Below are 22,280 nucleotides of genomic sequence, written 5' to 3'. Positions count from 1 at the left end.
CTCAGTGTACCCTGTTCCTCAAATTATTATCTAATTATCTGGTTCATCATATCTCCTTGCAGCTAATGCAAATGCCGTGAGAGCTGGGATTGTCGTCTGTTTGGTTTACTGCCGTATCGCACAAATAGATGTTTATTACTTGAATGACAGTAATTAATTTAATTGATAAAATTATCACTTTTACTTGGGCGTAATTTATCTGCTTGTAAATAATGCAGATGCTAATTCGAACTGCATCAAGGGACGTAGATGTTAAGATCGGACATCTGTGAGTCTATGAATATGCAGAGATGTGAAATAGGCAAAGGTCCACAGACCTGCTCTGAGAGGTACGTGTACAGAGAGTATCACTGTGATCAAGTCAGTTCCCTGAACCTGCTACCCCTGTAGATGGGGCCTTTGTCACAGAATAGACCAGAATAGGCCTCATAAGGAGCCCTGTTACCGTCCTCGGATGCCTGAAATCAATCCCCAGTCTTTTCTGCCGGGACTTGACCCCTATGCTTGCTCTATTCACACTGCCAAGGTCATTTGTGCTGGGAAGCTTGAAAGTGGAGCCTGTTTTCTCTGGTTCTTGACCCCCAATTTGAGCAGCCAAATCCTACATGTTTCTTGAGCTCGCCTTCTGTTTGAGTTCACATAACTAATCTTATGTTTTATTCCTCTAAGCAGGCAGAAGTCTTTCTGAACATGGTTGCTCCAATCTCTAATTTTTGCTACACTTCAATTACATCTTAGTGGTTTTTGATAGGATTCATGCACTTAGGAACATCTGAGATTTTTTGAGGTTGAGCCTCTCCCTCCTAAGGCTCATCGGCAGGCACCAAAGTTACCTCGATTGTGACATTGCATTTGTCTGCTCCAACATTTTCAGCCAACTTGAAATTTCTGGTCATCTTTTTGGACTATGGCATAATCCCTAGAAAGTCTCTTTAAAATGAAAGAATGGAGGGGCGCCTGGGCGGCTCAGTCGGTTAAGCGTCCGACTTCGGCTCAGGTCACGATCTCGCGGCCCGTGAGTTCGAGCCCCGCGTCGGGCTGTGTGCTGACAGCTCGGAGCCTGGAGCCTGTTTCAGATTCCATGTCTCCCTCTTTCTCTCTCCTCCCCTGCTCATGCTCTGTCTCTCTCTTCTCAAAAATAAATAAACGTTAAAAAAAATTTTTTTAAGTGGAAGAATGGAGTTGCTTGTGGAGAAGCAGATTGGTCCCTGATAGCATGGGCTCCAGGTTGGCACACTTTGATGGAAGTGGGTGGGGTCGGGGGGAGGATAGTGTTGGAAGCTGGGACCTGGGGCATTGACCGCAGATAGCAGACATAAGCAAATGGCACTCAAAGAGGCCATGAGTATGAAGGAGGTTAGCGTGAGAGAAGAAGGCAGGTCAGACGAGAAACAGGAGAGCATGAAAAGAGAGGCACGTGGCATCGAAAAGAACCCTCAAGATTCTGTCCCGGGACCTTCTATGATCTGACCTGTAAGATGACGTGTACTTTTTTTCCCCTTTAAACGGACAAGAACGAATAAATAATAATCTTCAAAGAGTCCTGAGTTGTGAGAATTGGTCCAACATGCTTTGGGTTCACAATCTTATTTAGTTTCTTTCAGTTTTTTCTTTTTAAGTAGTAATTGGCTCGGTCTTAGAAATAAACTGACACACAAATCTTCTTGGTTCCTCCATGTCTGGCATGCAAGTTGAGTGTTGAACAAAGAGCTGTACCTAGGAATTACCAAACCTAGACAAGAAAGCAGGTAGGTCAGCTTTGGGGTCATTTGGTGTGGTGCTATAAATGTCTGAAACCTTGCTATATTTAGAATGCATATTTAGAATGCATGTTCACTCATTTTGTAGATGAAGTCATTATGGCAGTGTGGGGTGGTTGGTGCAGGGCAGAGCAGAGGGCTCCGTGTACTGGGCCATGGGGTTTGGGAATGATCCTGGCCCCATCACGGACTCCACTGACCTATAAAAATTATTGTTAATCGTCTTACTGTCTGCCTTACAAGATCTGAGAGGAGAAATGAGGTAATGTCTACTTAGACCTTCGAGTTTCTCGGAAGAACGGCTGTCTACAGTAATATGATTTCCTAATGCATTTGTTTGTGTTGTAATGGAGTATAATTCCATTTGCCTAAATTTCTGTAGGTACCTCTAGAACATCTGACAGTCTTGCACGGGAGAAGCAGTCCGGCTTTTAGATGAGAACTGGGCCTAGACTAGAATCCCCCAAGGGTACAAGTGAGCCAGCTTGTAATTTATGAAGTTAGGGGAAGGAAGCTGAGAGACGACGGAAGGGGGGTTAAAGTTGGTGGTGCTGGTGGGGCGGGGTGTTGTGATTATAATCAGAGAGTTTATATTGTATTTTCAAGTCATGTTGTTTTATTAAATATCATCATCTCAGTATCTTTGAAAAAATACAGATTTGTTTTAATTCAGCAATATTACATATTAGATGACTCGTCTGCAATATCGATACCGCTATTATTCTCTGTATTGACAGACTCTTTAAAACTTCCTTTGAGATTTTTAGTTTATTATGTTTCTCGGGCCACAAGCTGGTTGTTTACAAACTTGTTTCTGACTCTGACATCAGTAGGCCCGTGTCACCAATTACAATTGCATAGATTCATTTGTAAAGTACCTAGTAGGTTACCAAATAATGCCTTCTCTTTGTTTTGTAGAAAAAAGAATAAGTCTCTTTCTGGGAATCGTCGTGAGCAGTGTAATTTTTTATCTAGCCATTTTGAGCAGTACTGCGCTTGAGTTGGCTTTCTAGTCAGTCCTCAGGAGAGAAGTTAAAACAAAGGGTGAAAAGTGGGGGAAGCAGACATATGTGTCACCTCTGGCATACTATAAAGACGTTCATTTTGATTACAGTTATCATTATTGAACAGTTTTGTTGTAGCATTTTCTAGAAGCAGTCATTTCTTTGGCATTTCCAACCCAGTATTTCACAAGGAGGTCAGCCTTCTATAAAGGAGTTTCAAGTAACTATTACGTTAAACCAGGAAAGAAAACAATATGCCTTCTCTTCCAGAGACGTGACTGTATACATTTTTTAATCGCAACTGATCTGTATTGTTAAAGCAATATTACTAACCATATTCCTTTCCCGGGGGAAGGAAAAGTGTTACACTTTCATTTGCTAAGTTATGGGATGTACTGTAGAGAGAACATTTCTTGACACCCAAAATGCGGCCTGAGAAAATAAATTTCTACCGAATTGTGTATTGCGTGCCAAGAACATATGAAAAAAGTCACTGTCTCTCAAATTAAGAACATCTTATACAAGGAAATGACATAGAACACGCTACTCCTCCCTTATCCTTGGTTTCATGTCCCATGATTTCTATTACCTGCGGTCAACTGCAGGCCAAAAGCAGATGATCCTCTGACACGTGGTCAGAAGGTCAAGAGCGGCCTATGTCACGTGCCTACGTCATTCACCTCCTTCCTCTCACCACGTAGGCATTTTATCATCTCACACCATCACAAGAAGGGTGAGTACAGTACATGAAGATATTCAGAGAGAGGCCACATTCACACAACTTTTATTACAGTATAGTGCTGTAATTGTTCTATTTTATTATTGTTGTTGTTAATCTCTTACGAGGCCTAATTTATAAACTTTATTCATAGGTATGTACGTACAAGAAAAAAGAGAGTATATATAGGGTTCAGTATTATCAGCAGTTCCGGGCATCCACTGGGGCTCTTGGAATGTATCCTTTGCAGATAAACGGGGGGCCGCTATACTATGGAACTTCCCTTTGGACTAAAATCTTTTACTAAAAAATTATGACTCAGAGATACAATTCATATCAAGTTAGACTGTGATAATGTTTTTTTTACATTTTTTTAATGTTTATTTTTGAGAGAGAGAGAGAGCGAGAGCATGAATGGGGGGAGGGGCAGAGAGAAAGGGAGACACAGAATCCGAAACAGGCTCCAGGCTCTGAGCTGTCAGCACAGAGCCTGATGCGGAGCTCGAACCCACGAACCGTAAGATCATGGCCTGAGCTGAAGTTGGATGCTTAACCGACTGAGCCACCCATGTGCCCCAGGCTGTGATAATGTTAATGAAACCACACTTCTGTTGGAAGAGGTCATCTAGAGGACGTGACTGTTGGCTGACCCCTGAGCTACACCTGGGCTGTTGGAGGCTCCTCACCCTCTCCCCTGTCCTTGGAATGTATGTTCTGCCCACCGTTCCCACCATGGGAGCTGCTCCAAGGATGCAGCCTTGAGAGAGTAATGTGGTGTTGAGACCACACATGACTGAGCCCAGTTACGGCCTCCATAAAATTTTTAAAATTCTGGCAGGTGGACGTGAAGATCTACCCATCTTGCAGGTGCCCAAGACAAGCCTTGGAAATAAGTCTCCTTGTTTATTAAACTACCGCCTGCCAAACTTGAAGTGGTCCCGCCTCTTCCTTTGGTCTCTCCCTGCCCTTCACCCGTGGAGGCCAGAGGCAGAGGTCACCTGGGGAGGCTCCTGAGGTGGTGAGCTCACAATTTTCTGTTCCTGAACCGTGCGCTACAATTTGAGCATTTCCGAATTTGAAACCGTGTTGTGCAATCTTATGTCCTCCTGTAAAACTTCATCATAAACTTAGGAATTGTTGCAATTGTGCGTGACTATAGCCAAGGCCTACCTTTGAAAAAAAGATGGAAAACTGTCCTTTTTGTATCGATCTGTTGCACGTCAAATTGTGATGTTTTGTTTGCTATGTGTTTCAGAATCGAAGCAAACGCTTGGAGAAGGTCCATGTGGTTATTGGACATAAATCGTGTGAGTTGGATTCTCTCATTTCCGCCTTCACGTACGCTTACTTTCTAGACAAGGTGAGGGGAAAGAAGACTGTGCTTTTTATATGTGAATTATGATATAACTTCCAAGGGCAAACATTTTCGGGAAAAACGAGGAACCTATTCACTTCCATTTTCACGTTCTGGTTTATTGTTGCCGAGAATAATGTATTATGATTCATTAAACAACAAATACTTACTGGTCACCTACAGTGCGTTAGGTAGGGTCTAGTTGTTTCTTATCGACTCCCTCATAAGACATTTCAATAAGGTCACAGTTTCCAAATTTTTAAAAATAGATGATAGTTGTTTACTTTCATGGGAATTCAGAGAACTAACAAAAGTAAGGGTCAGAATTTCTTGTTTTCCTTTATCACAGCTTGTTGGTTAGTCTTGCCCTTGGGAATAGAGAAGTAAGTGCAGAATAACCTGTGTGAACATTACGTGCAATTCGGAACCTATTGGCTGGAATTTTCAGTAACAGAGGTGTTACATGTCGCATCTATATTCTGTTCTTGCCCGTTAGCCCTGACTTTGTACAGCAAGGTCATTCTCAGTTAGTGATGATCTCCCTTGAGTGAGAGTCTTTGTATTCTGTGCAAAGTCTATAACCTCCCTACAGAGGTGGAAAAGACCTATTAACAAATTGTTTTAAAATTGCCATTTCATAAAATTCATCAGCCCGTGATAATGTGTCACCTCAAAGCCTAAAAAAGTACATTATGAGTATCTTGATGCGGTTTCCAATTTCACAGAATTTTTAATTTTCCAGAGTCTGATTTGTTTTATTCCAATTTTGTTTGGATTCTTGGCTCTGAGAGTATGCATAGCTGATCTCGGGTGATTTAAATTCACATGAAACCTAGTCTTCTAGAGTGAGCTGTGGGCGGCAAGAATGACTTAGGGCAGCAGCTGACAAGAGAGCCAGGTAAAATATTCTGATCTCTGCATATGGACTTTGTATCAAATTTATCTTAAAATTTGTTGAACGTGGGGCGCCTGGGTGGCTCAGTCAGTTAAGCATCCGACTTCAGCTCAGGTCATGATCTTACAGTTCTTGAGTTCGGGCCCCGCGTCGGGCTCTGTGCTGACACCTCAGAGCCTGGAGCCTGCTTCGGATTCTGTGTCTCCCTCTCTCTCTGCCCCTCCCCTGTTCATGCTCTGTCTCCCCCCTTCTCTCTCAAAAAAAAAACAACAAACATTAAAAAATATTAAACTTTGTTGAACTTTACAAGGGAGATTAATTGGTATAAGGAGATAAACATGCCTATGTGAAGAAATGCATGTTAAATACTTAATCCTATTAACTGGACTTTTTGACTCCTAGAAAACAAATGCCGCTTGTCTCGAGAACATAGAGTTGACTGAACAAGACTGGACTTTAGAAAGATAGTGGTGTGGACTCTTAAGGAAATTATATAACACCACCACCCCCACCAACTCCAATGTCTTGAATGGATATAACACGCAACCAAAGGAGTGAGAAAGTAGTTGTGATAGATAAAATGGGTAAAGAGATGTATGGCCTCTTTTCAGTAACTGGAGAGTCACATACTGGAATTTGTTATATTTCTGTGCCTTCCTCTTAGTTTACTGGCCCTGCCCCCTACCAAAGGTCTGCATCTCCATTTGAATTTTCTTCTGAGAACGTGGCTACTTCCTCTGAGAGTATAAACGTGGAATAAATGCAGAGCTTTGCAGCTTCCCAAGTATGACTCTATTTAAATACTTTTCCTTCTGGTAGGTAAGCCCCATTCTACAGATGGGTTAGACTGAGCTTCAGAAAGAAAAATGGCATTCTCCAAGGCACCCAGCAGAGGTTGGGGGGCTAGAAACCTTCTTCTGGTCCTAGCCTCCAAAAAGATCCTGCCAGGATAGGCTCAGGCCACATGTGCTTGACTCAAGTTTCAGTATCAGGAGTTAGAGATAACTCAGTCAACTAATTAGGAAAAGTAAATTTCTATACATAAATTTCTTTTTTTTTAATATGAAATTTTTTGTCAAATTGGTCTCCATACCACACCCAGTGCTCATCTCAACAGGTGCCCTCCTCAATGCCCATCACCCACCCTCCTCTCCCTCCCACCCCCATCAACTCTCAGTTTATTCTCAGTTTTTAAGAGTCTCTTACGGTTTGGCTCTCTCCCTCTCTAACTTTTTTTTTCCTTCCCCTCCCCCATGGTCTTCTGTTAACTTTCTCAGGATCCACATAAGAGTGAAAACATATGGTATCTGTCTTTCTCTGTATGACTTCTTTCACTTAGCATAACACTCTCCAGTTCCATCCACGTTGCTACAAAAGGCCATTATTTCATTCTTTCTCATTGCCACGTAGTATTCCATTGTGTGTATAAACCACAATTTCTTTATCCATTCATCAGTTGATGGACATTTAGGCTCATTCCATAATTTGGCTATTGTTGAGAGTGCTGCTATAAACATTGGGGTACAAGTGCCCCTATGCATCAGCACTCCTGTATCCCTTGGGTAAATTCCTAGCAGTGCTATTGCTGGGTCATAGGGTAGATCTATTTTTAATTTTTTGAGGAACCTCCACACTGTTTTCCAGAGCGGCTGCACCAGTTTGCATTCCCACCAACAGTGCAAGGGGGTTCCCGTTTCTCCACATCCTTGCCAGCATCTATAGTCTCCTGATTTGTTCATTTTAGCCACTCTGACTGGTGTGAGTTGGTATCTCAGTGTGGTTTTGATTTGGCTATACATAAATTTCTAATGATTATTGCCCAACTGTGATTCAGGATTAGCCTGACAGTTAAAAGAAAAAGCACTTCGTTGGAATGGCTTTGTGCTTTATATACTATAGCAATGGGTGATTCATTTATTTCACTCAACAAACAAGTATTAAATGCCTACTATGTGCCAGACTGTTTTATGCACTAGGAAACATGACTGAACAAAAAAGACAAAAATCGCTGCCTTGTTAATGCCAGGAAAGGAGATAGATGACAAAGATATTAAAATTGTGTAATAAGCACTATGCTTTGACAGAGCTGGTGATGATGTGAAAACAAAGGCCATTTACTTTATGCAAAAATTCAGTGTTACCAAACCCCACCTTCTCTCAGGGATATTTGGGGTTTATTGCTGTGCACTCATAGTAATTTTTCAAAGAACCTTTATTTTTAAAAAATTCCTATAGAAAAGTATGTGAATCTGAAATTCTCCAACTCCTACCGTCTCCTGTTTCCCCTTCTTACCACAATTTTTTAAAACATTTTTTTAACTTTATTTATTTGGAGAGAGAGAGCGCATGCACATGAGCACAGGTAGGGGAGGGGCAGAGAGAGAGGAAGACAGAGAATCCCAAGCAGACTCCGTGCTGTCAGCATAGAGCCTGACATGGGGCTCAAACCCACGAACCGCGAGATCATGACCTGAGCCGAAATCAAGAGTTGGGTAGTTAACCGACTGAGCCAACCAGGCACCCCCACCCAACAATTTTTTAATAACAAGTTTGTTAATATGTGATTTTTTTTTTCTAATATAAGAAATGAACAGAGATCTCAATCTGGTAGTGTGTAGGCCAACTCTGGCTCATAAATGAGTTTTTGTTAACCTCCATAGTGTTTTTAATTTAGAAAAATTAATTGTAACAAACATCGTAGATAACAGCCTCAGATCTAGATTTTCAGCTTTTCTTGAGTAATTGAAAGATTCTTATCCTGAAAAAACCTGAAATTTTTGCATGTAAACCATTGGCTGGAGCTCAATGGCAGGCATCCCATGTACATGGGACGTACATGCCTTTCTGTATCACACAGTCCTCATCCGCCCTGCAGTAATCATTCTTTTTTTTTTTTTTTTAAATTTTTTTTTTAACGTTTATTTATTTTTGAGACAGAGAGAGACAGAGCATGAACGGGGGAGGGTCAGAGAGAGGGAGACACAGAATCTGAAACAGGCTCCAGGCTCTGAGCGGTCAGCACAGAGCCCGACGCGGGGCTTGAACTCACGAACCGCGAGATCATGACCTGAGCGGAAGTCAGCCGCTTAACCGACTGAGCCACCCAGGCGCCCCCCTGCAGTAATCATTCTGATTTTCTGCTAATTCCATAAAGACCTATGAATTTGTTTCCCCTGAAAAGGAGAATGTGTGTGTGTGTGTGTGTGTGTGTGTGCGCGTGTGTGTGCGCATATACATATTTTTAATCGTGGAGATGTTGAAATGAGACATAAGATATTTAAAATAAGGCACGAGAGGTTTCATGGAGAGTAACAAGTGTTTAAAAAATATTAGGGGCCATTTGCCTGTAGATACTGCTCTACTAATTGGGTTCGGGAAGAATCGATTTTGAATGTCATCCGGGTTAGTGAGGCCAAAAGACTTTCGTTCGCTTTACAATTACCCTCGGGCGTGTAAAACACGGAGTTGTGCTTTGTCTCCTCTCGCTGTTGTCAGTGATTCAGCCAACTTTCTTCTCGGTAGGTCAGTCCACCTGGAGTTCTCTGTTTGCCAGTGCTGAACATACCAAGAACTGAATTCAATTACTTCACTGAGACGAGGTTTATTTTAGAAGAGCTGAACATCTCTGAATCGTTCCACATATTCCGAGATGAAATTAATCTGCATCAGCTAAATGATGAAGGGAAGTTATCTATAACGCTCGTTGGCAGCAATGTGCTGGCGAGGTAAGGCTCTGGAGGTAAGGCCTTTAACCAAGGCCCTTATGGGAAAAGTACCACCTCATTCAGGACTTTTGTGGCTTAGGGAGATGCATTAAAGGCAGAGGACATCGGAAGAAAAAGAATATTTTTTGTTCTCTTATGGCAAACTTTGGGCCATGCCAGCTCTCTGTTTTGGCCTTTGCATTTCAAATATGACATCTCTGAGTGGAAAGTTCTTGGAGAATTGACCAAAATTATGATTTTGAACAATCTGAAACAGTTTATTGTAGCAACACAACAGTCCTATGTACTGATGCTGTAAATGTGTAATGAAAAATGAAATTACATGCTAACTAAAACCGAAACGTTCTCAAGAAAGACATCTCAGTGGTGAAGTGAAAACTTGTAGAGAACAGCTGTGAAAGTCATTTGATCATTGGCTCTTTCATTCATGCCATTTTATACTATAAGAGCGGGATGGATTTTTGAAAGTCCGTGCAGTTCAAACTTGTTATTTTATGGACAAGAAATCTGAGACCCACTGTTGCAGGGGTACCACATGAAGTTAGTAGAAGAGTTTGGATTCAATGTGGGTCTTCTGCCTCCTTCAGTACGTACTTAGGAGTTGCTAACTAGTGCAAGAATCTCGAGGTACGTAAAGAGGAATGAGACAAATTGTCTACCTTCAAGGACTTTCCAACCCAGCCCCAAAATGCCCTTTTATTTAAATCTTAAAAATTTTTTTTTAAATCTGTATTTATTTTTGAGAGAGAGAGACAGAGCACGAGCAGGGGAGGGGCGGAGAGAGAGGGAGACACAGAATGTGAAGCAGGCTCTAGGCTCCGAGCTGTCAGCACAGAGCCTGATACGGGGCTCAAACCCACAAATCATGAGATCATGACCTGGACCAAAGTCAGAGGCTTGAGGCTTAACCGACTGAGCCACCCACACACCCATAAAAATTTTTTTAAATGTTTTATTCAATTTTTTTTGGGGGGGGGGTGGAGAGAGACAGAGACAGAGAGTGAGTGGGGGAGGGGCAGAGAGAGAGGGAGACACAGAATCTGAAACAGGCTCCAGGCTGTCAGCACAGAGCCCGACGCGGGGCTCGAACTCAGGGACCGCGAGATCATGACCTGAGCCGAAGTCGGACGCTTAACCGACTGAGCCACCCAGGCGCCCCCAAAGATGCCCTTTTGATAAGCTCTGTGGTGCTATTGAATGAAGAGTCACTAGTAAATACCTCAGTGGTTTGAGACAGTAGGTTTTTTTTGCACACTTTGCCAATTTGCTGATGGTTTAGGACCATAACCAGTGGATATTGATGTTAGTGTGCATGAAATAAGAACTTGTACTAATATCTAATTTTTTATTTAACTCTTTTTTTTTTATTTTTATTTTTTAACGTTTATTTATTTTTGAGACAGAGAGAGACAGAGCATGAACGGGGGAGGGGCAGAGAGAGAGGGAGACACAGAATCGGAAGCAGGCTCCAGGCTCTGAGCCATCAGCCCAGAGCCGGACGCAGGGCTCGAACTCACGGACCTCGAGATAGTGACCCGGGCTGAAGTCGGACGCTTAACCGACTGAGCCACCCAGGCGCCCCTATTTAACTCTTTTTAGGAAGCATATTTAGGTACGAGTACATTGACCTGCCTGTCATGCAGTTCATTCAGCTCTAAAGAGTTTTGAAAACAGTCTGCTCACGTGGGGCTGTTTTTATCCCCATGACGTTTGAAACACAAACTCTTTTGCCTATTTATTAATCAGTTGTTGGTTGAGAGTTACCGGGAGGTTATCTGACTGACTTCAATGATCAGTGTTCGGGATGATCACCTCCTTGACTCAATTTATGTGCTCACTTTTACAAACCAATTCATGTGAATAAATATGGATAAAGGCAGTGCAAGAAGCTAAAGAAATCTTGGGAAGTCAGAATCTTTGGAAGAGTTTTGTTCCCAATGAAAACTGAAAAACTGCTGGTTTGGGGGCTGACACTGTGAACTTGAGCTTCAGGACTATTTATGAAACAGAACGCTTTCCAAAATTGAGATCTTTATTTCCTTCATTCCCACTCATTTGTTTCTGGCAGACGGAAAGACCAATGTCAGCCTTATTCACCTCTTTCCTTCTGCCTTTGATAAAGCCAACTCATCTCACATGTGAAGAATGACAGTGGGGGGGGGGGGTTGGGGGGGGGGGTGGCGCCTGGGTGGCTCAGTCAGTTAAGCGTCCGACTTCGGCTCAGGTCATGATCTCATGGTTCTTGAGTTCGAGCCCTGTTCGGGCCCTGTGCTGACAGCTCAGAGCCCGGTGCCTGCTTTGGATTCTGTGTCTCCCTCTCTCTCTGCCCTTGCCCCACTCGCACTCTCTCTCCAAAATAAATAAACACTAAAAATTAATTTTAAAAAATTAAAAAAAAAAAGGATGATGGTGGAAGTAAATAAGCCTGTGGTCATTTGTCTCCAGCACTGTGACCAGATATGCAAGCTCTGAAACCACATCAGCGTTCAAACACAAGCTAGTCTGCTTATAAGCTTTGTGACCTTGGACAAATTTCTTAACTGCTTTGTGCCTCTGTTTCCCCATTTTTAACTTTTTAAAATTTGTATTTGTTTATTCATTTTAGAGGGAGAGAGAGTGCACATGCCAGGGAGAGAGGCAGAGGGAGAGAGAGAATCTTAGGCAGGATAGATGCTCAGCATGGAGCCTGACGTGGGGCTTGATCCCACGACCTTGGCATCGTTACCTGAGCCGAAATCAGGAGTTGGATGCTCAACCGACTGACTCACCCATGTGCCCCTGTTTCCTCATGTTAAAAATGAGGGTTTCACTAGAACCCATTTCATAGGGTCATCGTGTAGTAGAAGACTTAGTGACATTCCTTCTGGCCTCATAATAGTGTCTGGCCTACAGCGGAAGCTCAGTAAATGGCAGCCATTATTATTACTATTACTACTACTATTATGATTTATTATTATTTTTCAACAGCAAAACAAGAGACAAGTGCTACGGCGTGAGGGGCTACGACTAAGCCTTTTGGGGCGGGGGGGGGGGGGTAATTAGGTAATGTGGAAAGTGAAGCATAGGCTAAGGGTCACGTGAGCTTCCTCATCTTTTTGGCCGTTGAGAGGAAGTCTTTTGTGTGAGAGCAGAGATTAAATACTTCCAGAAAGTAAGACGATGTGCCATATCCCTTTCCTTTCCTCTCCGCCATTTGCTTTACAGCGAGGACCAAACTTTAGAATCAGCGGTTGTCAAAGTCATTAATCCGGTGGAGCAGAGCGATGGCGGCCTTGAGTTCCGAGAGTCTTCTTCTTCCCTTGTGGTGAAAGAGATTCTCCGGGAGGCTCCTGAGCTCATCACCGAGCAGCTGGCTCATCTCCTCAGAGGTGAGAGATGGCTCTTTCTATTAAATACTGGAAGGCTTAATGGAGTGTTTCTCGACTTGCTCATGCAGAATGAGTGTGATCCATTCTTGGCTTAACAACCCCTTTAAAGACCGCGGGAAGCTTCATCAGGGAAGCGGGGAGTAAAGGGTTTGTTAAAGAGTAGCATTACACTGAATATTAACAATGTGCGTTTAAAAATAGGCATGAAGGGTCTTTGCTGTTTCACTATTAACTGGAACTGCCTCACCTCTGTTGGGGAGCCAGAATGGCTCCTCTGGCCGTCCAGAGCTTCCAGAGGCGGTTCTGGTCCCACAGCAGTGTGACTCAGGCCAGAATCCACTCCTCACATCGAAATATCTCCTGGTACCGACAGAAGCTTGGTTTGCGGAACACTGCTTGGATGACAAAATAAACACGTTTGAATTTGGTGATTTTGTGTCAGGACTTTTACAGTCTCTTTACCACCTCATTGGCATTGTAATATTTTCCGTCTTAACTTCGCCTCCTTTAAACACTGTGTTCCCAGCACACCATCGTCAGTTACCTTTTTTAATCTTTCTTTTATTTAAAAAAAATGTTTTTTAATGTTTTTATTTATTTTTGAAGGAGAGAGAGAGAGAGAGACTGAGCATGAGCTGGGGAGGGGCAGACAGAAAGGGAGACACAGAATCCGAAGCAGGCTCCAGGCTCTGAGCTGTCAGCACAGAGCCCGACGCGGGGCTCGAACCCACAAACTGTGAGACTGAGCCGAAGCCGGACGCTCAACTGACTGAGCCACCCAGGCGCCCCTACCTTTTTTAATCTTTCTTTTACACTCACGGAGCCCGCCACTTCCAAAAAGTGCTTTCTAACCTGAAAATTGTTAGTTGACTTTGGTGGCCCAAAATTACCACAAAAATTCATTATTGTCTACGAAGGACAGCTTTGGGTGTTGTATAAAGCTTTTTTTTTTTCTTTCAATAATCCATCTTGAACATGGTAGACATAGATTTTTCTCGAAAGTATTTAACACAAGAAAGTGAAAAACAGTGATTAACAGACTGAAAGAATTTTTTAAAAAGGAAGGAGAAGACCAAGAAAATGTTGATGCCACTGTTTTTTTTTTTTTTAATTTTTTAAGTTTATTTATTTATTTTGAAAGAGAGAGAGAATCCCAAGCAGACTCTGCACTAACAGTGTGGAGGCCGATGCGGGGCTTGAACTCACAAACCATGAGATCATGTCCTGAGCCGAAATCAAGAGTCAGATGCTTACCACTTGTTATCCACCCAGACGCCCCTGAAGCTAGTCTTTTGAGGACACTTTCCTTCTCTTCCTGTCTCTTCCACAATGTGGAGAGGAAAATGTCCAAGTTTTGTGACTCCTGTAAATATTTTACAACTAATGACCCCAGTAAACCTGTTTTAAATATTTTTCTGACAATGGACATCTGTAAAAATGCTCTGTGGGAAACCGTGCCCCCAACTAAACCAAGTAACTATGATCATTTATCTCTGTGACAGAGCAGAAGGAAAATAAAGGTAATTGGGGATCCCAGCCACGAGGGAAGTTGTTTAGCAGTGCAAATGATCAAACACGAGAGAGTCGTTTGTTTCAATTTCTTGCAAACTAAGAAGCTTGGTTTATTGTTCAAAAAATACGTGTGTTATTTAGTCGGAACGAAAGGCAGTTGGTCCACAAATTGCTCATCATCTTGCTTTTCTGTAAATAGTAAAAACAGATCAAACTGCGATACTGTGATACGTTGGCACAGAGGTATGATTTTGTTGTTGACGTTGATAATAATGATGCTATGGAGATTTAGGGAATTAGAAGGGATGCAGACCCCTTTTATGAGTTATGTTGGTCTTAGTTGGCAGAGCTATCGAGAATTAGAGGTATGGTAAAGGACCTTGGTTCTTCTTCTCATTGGAGGTTTTCCATAAGGTTGGCCTTGAAGTGGCCTTAGGAAGTTGGCAGAATGGGACATCACTTCCTTGCTGCCTGGACACTGGGATGTAAGAGGAGGAAGTGCCTCTATGTGCAAAGACTGCAATGCAATGTGTCATGAGAGAGTCCAGAGTCCCTACGCCCGGAAGGTGGCTTCATACTGTGGAAAGAAGGCTCTGGAGACCTTTGGCCAAAGTGTGCATGTGGACGTGGATGCACACAGGTGGAGGGGTGATGGAATATCAGTCTTTAGTAGGCGTCAGAAGGGAATCGAGTCAAATTTTGTTACATTCACTCAACTCAAAGTTCGATTTCATGGTCTTCTGATCATGCATTAACACCAAACCCAATGTGAGGTATTTATTGTCTATAAATAATGTTAGCATTCCTTATTTTCATAACATGGATAGTTCTCTTTCCAAAAGGTTGTCTCTATACACAGCTGTTATTTTATATTTTGGGGTGCTCAAAATAACCATTAACTTGACACACATTTCTAGAATGTATTTATGCGTTCTTCTACATCTGGAAGGAACATAAAATTTCTATGCACACCTTGCCATCAAGAATTTTGAAAACTGTTTCCAGATGTCGTGAGACTAAATATTTATGGCTGAGACTTGGAAGAGTCTTTAAAAATATCCTAATTAGACCTCTTTGGAGGATATATTATTATAAACTTTATACTAACCCCCCCCCCCGAATTTAGCATGAAAAAAATACTTGGTTAATTTGATTATTCTTTGCCTTTCATTCCTGTGGTCATATCCTAGAACACACCATGCTGAGGCACCGTGGTGCGCTGTAAACGGATTTCAGTTGAGTCAGGATATTGATCTCCTCATCCTTGGAGAGGACCCTCAGTATGCCTCTTAGCCCACTAGGCTGGAGAAAACATGGTAATTTTCAGAGTGTTCCTTAACGTGCAAGAGGTCGGGCCTACTCTTCCTTAGCCTTGCTTGGTAAACTCCTCTTCTGCTCAACCTTGAAATATGGCAGCGCCCTCGAACTTCATCCTGGGACATTTTTTCTGTATATTATCCTTTTATCTAAAGCTTCCCTTTAAGTTCCCGGTAGTTAACATCCAGCGTAATATTAGTTTCAGGTGTACAATATTGTGATTCGTGGCTTCCATTCGTCACCCGGTGCTCGTTACAACAGGTGCCCTGCTTAATCCCCATCACCTTTTCCACCCATTGCCCACCCCTCCCCTCAGGCAACCGTCAGTTTGTTCTCTAGTGTTAGGGGTCTGTTTCTTGTCTATACAGTATCCTTGAGTGACCTCATTTCCTTCTGAGATTTTAGATCTCTCTTTAACATTCCAGGTTCATCTCCGGTGCCCGTGTGAGATCTGCTCTGATATCCTCTCGTGCGTTTCAACCTTTCTTTTCCCATCGCGTGTTCCGGGGACAGGGGCTTTTTCAGATACGCCAAACTCTTTCCACTCTTGAGGATCTATACAAGCTGTGCCTTCCTTCTGCAACGCTTATTTCTGTCTGTCTCCTAATCTTTCTGTCTATCACGGCTTTCTTCCTCCCTTTTGCTCCCTCACTCCGGAATGCAAGCTTCATGAGAAAGGAGACCTAATGTGTTTTGTTCACTGCTCCCCTGATGTGTCTCTGCCGCCTCAGGAAGTACTGTCGTTAAGAGGCATTGTGCACCATTGTGTATATACTTTCTACTTTTTTAACGTTTGTTTTGAGAGAGAGAGATGTGGGCGGTGGAGGGAGGGAGAGAGAATCCCAAGCAGGCCCCCCGCCGTCAGCGTGGAGCCCGATGTGGGGCTCGATTCCATGAACCGTGAGATCGTGACCTGAGCTGAAATCAAGAGTCAGCCATTTAACCGACGGAGTCTCCCAGGCACCCCTATAACTTTCCTTTTTGTGAATGTGTTGATTTAGGTAGTTCTGTGAAAGAGTAACATCCATTTCGTTCCTGCCCATCCCTCCAACATTCTTAACGCCCAGAATTTGGACATTGTCCTTTTCAGTAATGAACCCTCTTCTTATTTTTATTTAGTTTTTAGAAATCCTGGTAGAACTTATTCTGTTCTTTGCAAGCCTTTGTTTTTATTCACCTTTTGTTTATCTACATATATATATATATGTATATAATTATATATATAATTTTAATCCTCTTGTGGAGTATACTACATATACAGAAAGGAAGACAAAACATAAATATAAAAAGCTCAGAGTATTATCACAAAAGGAACATCCTTTTAACAATTACCCAGGTAAAGAAATTGAATAAAAAGACCTCTTTGTGCTCCTTCCCATCACTCCTCGGTCCCTCCTTAAAGGTAACCGGCATTCTCATTTTTATGACCCACGCTTCCTCGCTTTCCTTTATAGTTTTACTCCCTCCGGATGTACCCATAACACCACGGATTGGTTTTGCCTGCTTTGCATGTTATGTAAATGGAATCATATAGCATATACTCTCATTGTTATTAGATCTTTACATTTATATCAAATGTACTATCTATTTGCAGAAGTCGGTCATCTGTCATTTTTCCGTTCGTTACTCAGGTCCTTCCTTCTCCCATAGAATATTTGAAGTTGTTTACAAAAACGCATGCGCATATAATCAAACAAGGACAAAAGAGTCCAGAAAAACAAAACAACATATTGAGAAAGGAATAAAAATTGTAAAAATTGTATTCAGTCCAGAACTTGGTGTATGAGCTTCTTGAAGCCAATGAAAAAATCGAAATCAAATTCACTGTAATTATATCGTTACTAAAACAAATACATATGCCAGTTCCTCATTTAAAAAAAAATCTGAGAATTTTTTCCGTGCATCAGTTTTCCGGAAAATACCCCTAATAATGTCATCGACATCCTCAGTCATATGAAGTAGCGGTTTACACAGGAACTGGGTGCCGTGTGTCTGATAGTTTCAACTCTCCAATTGGTGTATTGGTGTTGTTTTAATCAACTTCACCATTAAGACTAGCAACCTTATTTTCCATTCTAAGTTTCTTTAGTCTACATGTTGCTCTTTTTCTCTAAATACAGGAAGTATTTAAATTCAATCATATTGGACTCTTATAGTCTTATACTTACTGCTGTAGAAATATATATTTATATTAAATGTATTCATTATTAAATATCAAATATAATTAATTATACATTAATCATAGAATCGTATAATTATATCTTAATTTAATATAAATATAAATATAAAATATTATTAAATATATTGATTATAAAGATATGAATTACATATTTATATATATATATATCACAGTGTTTACCTTGTGGGAGAACATTGTATTAGAATATTGAGGTAGAACCTCGTTATAACGGATGTTGTTAAAAGATCATTTATATACCAATTAGAAGCAGGTATCCTGTTGCCAAGGTAGAAATAACCTGCTGTGCTTCTATAACAGTGTACCCTCCGGGCCCTGGTGGGACAGTTACGGATAAATGTCAACAGGTGACTCACTCACGGCCAGTGTGTGTTCAGACGTTGATTTAATGAAGTTGACATAATTTGCGTTTCCTTAAATTGCTACTTCTTACAAAAGCTAGGTCTTGCTGTGCTCTTTTAAGAAGACATACCTCAAACTTAGAGATTTCAAGATACAGATCATTAGTATCACTTTTATCTGGAAAGACACAGATTTACTTCCATAGATTACTTTGCAATTATTTGTGTAAGAAGTTATTTGTCTACGAAGAGAATGTGCTTGTTCGGATGGGATCCTAAATGACCCTGGCTTTTGGAAGTGAGATTTTACTCGTCTCCCCCACCCCACATCTGTTTCTTCTGTTGTGGCTCTTTATTTTATTTTATTTTTTTCTCCCCTTCTGCCTTTCCTTGTCGGCTCTTTCTGCTCTTCCTTTCTTTCCCTTCCTATTCTCTGCTTCTATGACCTTTTTGGTATCGTTTTCAAACAAGCTGCAATCTGCATATTTCTAAAAGTCACTGGATGCAGTCAGAGTGGCCTAAAGTTGGTGCTGGGCTATGCCCTGAGTGTTTGCCAAAAACAAACGATTATGGACCTGCCAGAATCCTCGGTCCGTGTTCTTTAATTTCCCCAGAGGTGTGCACCGGAGGAGTATTGCCAAATGTAAGCTCCATTAAGTTGCTGAATCATCGCATTGGGGATTTGTGTGCGTGTGTATTTGTGTGTGTGTGCACACGCGTGTGTGTTTCTGGGAACCAGCTGGCAATGATAAGACTGCAGCCACTGATTACCAATCAGGTTTCCATTAAGACCACGCTTCCCCCCACCGAAAGGCCTGTCACATTTATTTGTATAAGACCTCGACAGAGCCTCACTACGTATAGCAAACCAAATGATGGCAATTGTTCATCGCGTAGGACGCAGAAAACCTATGTCCTAGGTTTTCAAGAAAACGCAGTCTCTCCTTTCTATTGGCAATGCCATTTGAACTTCAATAAAGAATAGTTGCTTGCTATTTTAGTAGCCTGGATTAACAGCTTCAAAAAAGATCCTTTTAAGGAGGTCAGATGGGAAAGGAACAGAGCCAGATTTTTTCTTTTCTTTTTTTTTTTTTCCTCTCCTGCCCAAAGAGGGAATCATGTCTCCCAGTGAATCATCTGTCTCCCAAAATGGTTACAGAGTCCAAAGGGAATTTCATCCATCCTGTTTTGCTCAGGAAGAGGGAAGATCTGTGTGGTGGGTACAGGAAAGAAATTACTTTTTTTTTTTTTTTTTGCTAGATATAAAACCAGAACAATTCCTCAACCTCCGAGTTCTTATGCCATGCCAAGATAAGCCTTGTTCTTAAATTCACATGTTTTAAATCGTAAGATTATTAAGCACTAGAATAATAGGCTTCTTTTTTATTATCCCTTTTCAGGCAAAACTGCGAACGAAGTTGTATTTTCTGTTTTTTTCTCCTTTCTTCTCCCCCCGCCTCTGTTATTCATTCCTTAATTTTTTTGTTTCAGTATAAAAAAGAATCCCAAGTGAAACAAGGAAAGGGGTTTGAATCCCTTCTTTTCTGCTAAGAATTTATCATGCAGAATATGCCTTTACTGTGGTGAATGTTTTCCCCAAACCACTTCTGACTTCATTAGATCATGTTTAATATTAATGTACTGCGATTGCTTTTGGCAAAAGGTCCTTCGCTTTGCCATTCTTTTGAACAAAGCACATTGTGGTTGATTTTTTTTCTAAGGGAATGAAATGTTTGTTATAATTTTATTATAATTGCTTTCTTTGTTGCTTCTTGTTAAACCCCCCTGGCCTGTGAATAGCTGCGACACTGTTGGGTACATGTGTATGGGTTTAAATTTTTTTTTTTTTAGTTCTGCAGAATTTGCTGGAAGTTAAATCAACTCTTACTCCAAAAACAGGTTTGATTTTGCCACGAGGTGCCTTTGGCTGCTTATATGGCCTGACATTGATATTTAGTTAAGCATATACGTAAATGGGTCTTTAATGTGAAATAGAAAAATTTGCTATTGGTGAATCCCTTGAATAAGGCTGGGCCATAACCATTCCTTTGCAGTAAAAACAACTCAGAGTTGTTGGTGAGAAAGATTTTGAGTTATTTTTTTCCCACCTACATTAGTATGTTTTGCATTTTCATGTCAGACTCATAAATCAATGTTGGAAGTCTCTTTCAGTGACTTATTCTGTAGGACTTTGTTTAGTGCAATGCTACTTTCTGAATACTGCTTTCTATTGTATGTATTTAAAAATTAAGATCCCCAAATCAAAAAAAAAAAAAAAAAAAGATGATTCTTAGTTCAACTGTGAGACAGGCGCGTTTTTGTGAAATTTATTCTTAAGGATCTTACATTTTGATGCTATTACAGTTTTTTTTTTTTAATTTTTAAATCCAATTCTCTAATTGTGATGGTTTATAGAAATACAGGAGATTTTGTGTTATTAAAGTGGTACCAAGCGCCCTTGCTAAGTTTACTTACAATGTCAAGCTCATTTGTAGGTTCTTTTGAGTTTTTTGTATACACAAACATATCATCTGTGAGGAAAGACAGTTTTTAGATCTGCTTTTCCTTTCCTTCTACCTTTTACTTGTTTTGCTTGTCTCATTGCTCTGGCCAGGGTGCCGTGATGGATAGAAATAGCAGGTGTCTCATTCCTGATCTGAGGTGGAAGGCCTTCAGTATTTCACAGTTAAATACAAGGTTTACTTTTTTGATTTGCTTCTTATAAATGTCCTTCATCAAATTAAGGCAGTTGTGTTCCATTCCCACTTGGCTGAGATTTTATATAATGATTAAATCCTGGATTTTAGATAGTTTTACTACCTGACATCTCCTGAGATGGTCAGATGATATTCTCTTCTGTTAATATGCTGCATTATATTGGTTGATTTTTGAATGTTAATTTGTCCTTTATTTTTTTTTTTTAATTTTTTTTCAACGTTTTTTATTTATTTTTGGGACAGAGAGAGACAGAGCATGAACGGGGGAGGGGCAGAGAGAGAGGGAGACATAGAATCGGAAACAGGCTCCAGGCTCCAGGCTCCGAGCCATCAGCCCAGAGCCTGACGCGGGGCTCGAACTCACGGACCGCGAGATCGTGACCTGGCTGAACTCGGACGCTTAACCGACTGTGCCACCCAGGCGCCCCTAATTTGTCCTTTAATTCCTAGGAAATCCCTACCTGGTGACTACATAATAACCTCTAATATATTGCTAATTTGGTTTGGGACTAGTTTAAAAAGTTTTTTGTTTGGTTTGGGTTTTTTTTTTTTGCTATGCTTATTTAAGAGACTTGCCTTTAATTCTGCTTTCTTGTGATGTCCCTGTTGGATATTGGTATTGAGATTATGCTAGGTTCTGAAAGAAAATAAATTGGGAAGTGTTCTCTCTTTCTATTCTTTGGAAGAGTTTGTATAAAATCAGTGTATCTCTTGGAAGTTCGGAACAATGGATAGTAAGTGTAATGGATTCATTAAAAAAAATTTTTTTTTATTAAGTAAACTCTACTCCTAATATGGGCACTTGAACTCACAACCCTGAAATGGAGAGTCACACGCTCAACCGACTGAACTAGTCAGGTGCCCTGAAATGGGACTCTTTTTTTTTTTTTTTTTTTTAATTTTTTTTAACGTTTATTTATTTTTGAGACAGAGCATGAACGGGGGAGGATCAGAGAGAGGGAGACACAGAATCCGAAGCAGGCTCCAGGCTCTGAGCTGTCAGCACAGAGCCCGACGCGGGGCTTGAACTCACGGACCGCGAGATCATGACCTGAGCCGAAGTCGGCCGCTTAACCGACTGAGCCATGAAATGGGACTCATTTTTATGCAGATACAAAACCATCTACATTTTAAATTTCTTTCCTGCCAGGCTTCACAAGTTGAGGGGTTTTTTTTTTTTTTCAGAAGTATTCAGAAGTATTATTCAGAAGCACTTATTCAGGAGTATTTTCGGACGAATTTTATAATCTATTACAGTTTGTTCTTATCTCTTAGTATTAGGAGAATCTGTAGTATGTTACTGTCTCATTCCTCATTTTGGTAAAATATGCCCTTCTCTCACTCTTCTCTTTTTTTTCTTAAACAGTTAAAA

General features: G+C 41.1%; 1 protein-coding gene across 1 annotated transcript in view; it reads left to right on the top strand.

The window, feature by feature from the left end:
• The window catches only part of PRUNE2 (prune homolog 2 with BCH domain), a 272,917-nt gene that overhangs the window by 56,233 nt on the left and 194,404 nt on the right, over nucleotides 1-22,280 (top strand). The window contains 3 exon segments of the mRNA XM_019463559.2: nucleotides 4,738-4,842; nucleotides 9,254-9,456; nucleotides 12,661-12,824. Coding sequence (XP_019319104.2) covers nucleotides 4,738-4,842; nucleotides 9,254-9,456; nucleotides 12,661-12,824 — 472 coding nt within the window.

This window comes from Panthera pardus, unplaced genomic scaffold (assembly GCF_024362965.1).
Source record: "Panthera pardus isolate Hobbes unplaced genomic scaffold, ASM2436296v1 HiC_scaffold_20, whole genome shotgun sequence".
In the NCBI taxonomy this organism is placed as follows: Eukaryota; Metazoa; Chordata; class Mammalia; order Carnivora; family Felidae; genus Panthera; species Panthera pardus.
The sequence above is the reverse complement of the archived record's forward strand: the minus strand, read 5'-3'. Positions and strand labels throughout refer to the sequence as shown.